At 40.5% G+C, this 5,646-nt stretch overlaps 1 protein-coding gene across 1 annotated transcript in view; it reads left to right on the top strand.

Moving 5' to 3' along the window:
• Nucleotides 1–5,317, top strand: part of efhb (EF-hand domain family, member B) — a 17,921-nt gene extending 12,604 nt beyond the window's left edge. Inside the window, exons 8-13 of the mRNA XM_014016389.1 lie at nt 199–272; nt 378–517; nt 684–891; nt 981–1,205; nt 2,345–2,526; nt 4,554–5,317. Coding sequence (XP_013871843.1) covers nt 199–272; nt 378–517; nt 684–891; nt 981–1,205; nt 2,345–2,526; nt 4,554–4,700 — 976 coding nt within the window. The 3' untranslated portion in view covers nt 4,701–5,317. The remainder of the gene's footprint in view (nt 1–198; nt 273–377; nt 518–683; nt 892–980; nt 1,206–2,344; nt 2,527–4,553) is intronic.
• The last annotated feature ends 329 nt before the right edge of the window (nt 5,318–5,646 follow it).

Below are 5,646 nucleotides of genomic sequence, written 5' to 3'. Positions count from 1 at the left end.
GATGGACTGGAGACCTGTCCAGGGTGTACCCTGATGGACTGGAGACCTGTCCAGGGTGTACCCTGATGGACTGGAGACCTGTCCAGGGTGTACCCCGCCCCTCGCACTGTGACAGCTGGATATGGGCACCAGTGACCCACGTGACCCTGAAAGGAAAAAGCGGGTATAGATGATGGATTAACTTTATTATTTCCCCAGTTCTTGTAGGAGAAGAAACACCTTACATCTTCCACCTCAACAAACGTTTGGAAAAGTTTTACCAAGTCCATACGGTAGATTATTATTATTATTATTATTATTATTTGTATTAAAAACAAGCTGTAACTCTCTTCAGTTGAAGGCAGTGAATATTTAAATTCCACTTGTTTATTTTTTAGGAGTCAAAGAAACGATCCACTTCACAGAGCCGAACGTGGAGAAAGAAGACCTGCTGGTCAGCGCCGTCAGACTTCACCTGAAGAAGCTCAACTTCACTAACTTCCCCTCCCTGCTGAAGGCTTTCCAGCATTACGACAAAGTAAGCTTTAAAACTCAGATTTTACACATTTACTAACACATTTATCAACCTGTCAACTTTCATGTGAAACTCATCGGATGTTCGTTTAAAGTCCACCCTGTTCAGGATGGAGTCAAGCTGTCAGTCAGTTTCACAGGTTTTGAACTGAAGTTTGGTTTTTAATCAGAACGGAAAAGGGATGATCGACAAAGATGACCTGCGGGCTGCGTGTCACGAGTTCCAGCTGGACCTGAGCGACGTGGTTCTGGACCACCTGATGCATGTCTGCGACGCAGACGGGGACGGACTCGTCAGCTTCGTGGAATTTGCTAATTTTCTAAACTGGAAGGACAAGATGCCGATCAGCAGCCAGGATCAGCGCGTTCTGACGGCCGGTCAGTTTAACCTGAAAATCACTGTGGTGTTAATCCTGCTGAGTCCTGATCAGGACCGGGTGTGGATGAGGTTTCATTTGTCTCTGCAGAGCACCAGTCCAGCACAGATCCAATCAACCTGGACAGGAAGTCAGAATCATCAGAACTTCCTTCTGCTCAGGCCTTAGTTAGACCTGAGGACCTGGAACCTCTTAACCCAGGCAGCAGAGTCCGTAAAACTGTGAGGACTATCAGGAGACCCCGGGCTGCTCCAGACCACTTCCTAACCACCGCCTCGGTCATCGGAGCCAGCAGTGATGGACCGCTCACATCACGTAAAGGAGACAAAACAAACTGTATTTTTTTTATTACTTAGACCTACAGGGCTGCATGTTAGTTCAAACTAGACAAATTCCATTTCCTGTGAAGATGTTAGTGTGAAAGCTTCTTGCTGAGAACAAAAGCTGAAAGCTGCTGAAATTGAGCTGAAGCTTTTTAATGGCAGAAGTGTTACTGCAAGTTCAAATTTAAATAGTTCAAAGAAAAAAGCCCAACTCAAAAAACAGTAAAAAGGAGCAAAAATATAGATGAAAAAGCAGAAAACAGCTAAAAGCTAAAATAGCTGAATAGAGCAGAAAATATCTGTAAGAAGCATAAATACCACAAATTCACAGAAAAAAAGCACAAACATTAGAAAAAAGCAAAAGAATAGCAAAAAGAAGCAGATCTGTAGTTAAAATAGCCACAAGTTGTACTTAGCACACAACTAGTGAAAGAAATTTAAAATTAGCAGAAGAAAAATGCATAAATGTGTACAAAAAGTGACAATTTGTAGTTAAATAGCTAAAACAGCCAACAGCTAAAAAGTTGCTGGAAATAATTTAATTAGCATAATAAATCATGAGGAGCTTAAGGTTGAAGAACTTAGCAGAAAAAAGTTAAAATGGCTACAAAAAACTGTATTTAGTTTAAAAAGCTAACTTTAGCTAATAACAGCTGAAAATTAGCTAAAGATGCAGCAAATAGATGAAAATAGCAGAATGAACCTGTAAGGAACAGAATTAGCAAAAATTTGCAGAAAAGCACAAAAAAGGTAGAAAAAGCAGAAAGAAGCTGAAATAGCAGAAAAAAGCTAAAATTTGCAAAAACGTAGCAAAAATTAGTAGAAGGAAGTAAAAAACAGCAGAACCAGAACAAAATGTGTCAGGTTCTGTAAAGATTTAGAAATATTTTAAAGGATTTTAAGGATGTTGAAAACAGCTTCATTCATTTTTAATGGCTCAAAAAGTGGCTAAAAAGCTAAAAACATCTGAAATACCAAAAGTCTTAGCAGGATTATCATAAAGGAGCTGAACGTTTTGATAAATGAATTCATCACTAAAATTAGGAGGAACTCAGAACAACTTTTTTATGAGAACTGTTTGTATTTAATATTAAGTTTGTGATGATTTTAACCTAAACCTCTGATTTTCAGACGGCCGTGCCTTCGGGACCCCGACCGTGCGCTCCGACCTCCCGCTTCCTCGTGTCAAGCGGGTCGGCGACTCCAGAAACTACGGCGATGCATCCACAGCCGCAGACCTCCTGAACCCGTCGGTCTCTGCTGCTCGAGGCGTCCACGCAGAGCACTTCCTGCAACCCCGCACCAAGGGCGAGGTGATTCTGGCCCGGGAGGTCCGGTTCTGGAGTCTGAAAGATCGGATTGTTCTGATTTATAAACAGAGCTGAGCTGACAGACCTACAAGCAGAAGTAGAAACTGTAACATTGGTACACTTTTTTATTTACAGGGAACAAAGCTCTGAAAATATCAGGTTAAAGGAGGTTTTCATTGATTGTTGGTGCTCTGATATGTTGTCATACATATTTTATTTAGTGATTAGATTAAGTTAAATACAGTTGTGGTCAAAAGTTTACATACACTGAAACATAATGTTATGGCTGTCTTGAGTTTTCAATAAGTTCTACAACTCTTATTTTTCTGTGATAGAGTGATCGGAACACATACATGTTTGTCACAAAAAACAGTCATAAAATTTGGTTCTTTCATAAATTTATTATGGGTCTGCTGAAAATGTCACCAAATCTGCTGGGTCAAAAATATACATACAGCAACAAAATTTGTCAATTTTGGTGATGTAGCGAGTTGTGTCAATCAAATTAGCTTCATGTCATGGCCTCTTCACTTCTTGTAAGTGATTCTGATTGACTACAGCTGTTGACTTCTCATGAGCCCATTTAAATAGGGCTCATTTGACCCAGTGATTAGAGTCAGCTACAAAAGCTACAATGGGAAAGTCAAAGGAACTCAGTGTGGATCTGAAAAAGCGAATTATTGACTTGAACAAGTCAGGGAAGTCACTTGGAGCCATTTCAAAGCAGCTACAGGTCCCAAGAGCAACTGTGCAGACAATTATACGCAAGTATAAAGTGCATGGAACAGTTGTGTCACTGCCACGATCAGGAAGAAAACGCAAGCTATCACATGCTGCCGAGAGGAGATTGGTCAGGATGGTCAAGAGTCAACCAAGAATCACCAAGAAGCAGGTCTGCAAGGATTTGGAAGCTGATGGAACACAGGTGTCAGTCTCCACAGTCAAGCGTGTTTTACATCGCCATGGACTGAGAGGCTGCCGTGCAAGAAAGAAGCCCTTGCTCCAGAAAAGGCACCTTAAGACTCGGCTGAAGTTTGCTGCTGATCACATGGACAAAGATAAAACCTTCTGGAGGAAAGTTCTCTGGTCAGACGAAACAAAAATTGAGCTGTTTGGCCACAACACCCAGCAATATGTTTGGAGGAGAAAAGGTGAGGCCTTTAATCCCAGGAACACCATGCCTACTGTCAAGCATGGTGGTGGTAGTATTATGCTCTGGGGATGTTTTGCTGCCAGTGGAACTGGTTCTTTGCAGAAAGTAAATGGGATAATGAAGAAGGAGGATTACCTCCAAATTCTGCAGGAAAACTTAAAACCATCAGCCCGAAGGTTGGGTCTTGGGCGCAGTTGGGTGTTCCAACAAGACAATGACCCAAATCACACATCAAAAGTGGTAAAGGAATGGCTAAACCAGGCTAGAATTAAGGTTTTAGAATGGCCTTCCCAAAGTCCTGACTTAAACCCCATTGAGAACATGTGGACAGTGCTAAAGAAACAGGTTCATGCAAGAAAACCATCACATTTAGCTGAACTGCACCAATTCTGTCAAGAAGAGTGGTCAAACATTCGACCTGAAGCTTGCCAGGAGCTTGTGGATGGCTACCAAAAGCGCCTAGTTGCCGTGAAAATGGCCAAAGGACATGTAACCAAATACTAATGTTGCTGTATGTATATTTTTGACCCAGCAGATTTGGTGACATTTTCAGCAGACCCATAATAAATTTATGAAAGAACCAAATTTTATGACTGTTTTTTGTGACAAACATGTATGTGTTCCGATCACTCTATCACAGAAAAATAAGAGTTGTAGAACTTATTGAAAACTCAAGACAGCCATAACATTATGTTTTTTTACAAGTGTATGTAAACTTTTGACCACAACTGTATATCCTGTTGAATAAATCTCAGTTTAACTTATAATCTTTTGTTCCCATCATAAGCGTTAACACACCAGCTCTACGTTTTGTAAAATATTCTCTTTTTTTACAAAAAGGTTCTAAAATGTCCGTTTTTCAACCCGTTTCCCGCAGATCGCAGAGATCTTCAGGAACGTCGGTGTGAACATTTCCGAGGAGGCGTTCGAGGAGACCTGGAAGCTGGCGTCCATGAAGCGACCCGACGGGAAGGTCTGTGTGGAGGGTTTCCGCAACGCGCTCAAGGAAATAAAAGCAATGTAGGAAAATATATCTTTTTCTTTGTCACCGTGACGTTAACACAACAAAAAGAAGAAAAAACACAACAGAACAGATTCAAGATGGCCTTCGATGTCACGGTTTTAGAAGGGTTCGGACTCGTGGAGGTTAAGTAAAAGAAACTAAACTTTTTTATTTATTTTGTCAAAAACAAAACTTCCAGAAACTAATTTAACTGGTTGTAATGAGGCACAGAAACACCTGAGCCCAGTTTCAGAAAGCAGGATAAGAGGAAATCCTGAGTAAGTTCTGGGGTAACTCTGTGCATATCTATTATTCTGAGTTAATTTACCCCCATAACTTACTCTGTGAACCAGCCCTGCTCTGCAGCAGGATTACTGGAACAAATCCTGAGTTTGTCTTGCTTTTTAGCTGAGAGCTGCAGACAGGGCGTGTCCTTTTCTAAAGGAGCCTTTGGAAGTTGGAGCTTATAATCCACAGAAATCTTTGTCAGGAGAGAGTGATAAGAGCAAGATTAGACGTCTTTCTGGATGAATCTGTTTGAGCCTTTTTAGACGTTTTTAATTGCTCAGGTTTCATTGGGCCTCATGCAAGAACCGTTCGTACGCACTGATTTGTTCTTAAGTTGTGCGTACGAGTGATTTAGGAGAATTTGTGGCATTCACCAATGTTTTCTTATTCTACGATTTTTTTCAGATACAAACAAAATTCATGAGTGGTCCAGACCTGTCGTATATTTTACCAGCAGTCCGTCTTGATGTTATCAAGACGGGTTTTTCTCCCTAATAACTTTATATTTCGTTATTTAGAAAATATTTTGAGTTGAAAAGAAATCACACTCTATAATTATGTTGACAGTAGGTTATTCTGTTTGAACTGGAATTAGATTATAACGACATAAATAGATTAGATTAAGTTAAATTGTCTTTTAATGCTGTTGTATAACACTACAATGTTAATATGAAGATCA

This window comes from Austrofundulus limnaeus, unplaced genomic scaffold (genome assembly GCF_001266775.1).
Source record: "Austrofundulus limnaeus strain Quisiro unplaced genomic scaffold, Austrofundulus_limnaeus-1.0 Scaffold144, whole genome shotgun sequence".
In the NCBI taxonomy this organism is placed as follows: Eukaryota; Metazoa; Chordata; class Actinopteri; order Cyprinodontiformes; family Rivulidae; genus Austrofundulus; species Austrofundulus limnaeus.
The sequence above is the reverse complement of the archived record's forward strand: the minus strand, read 5'-3'. Positions and strand labels throughout refer to the sequence as shown.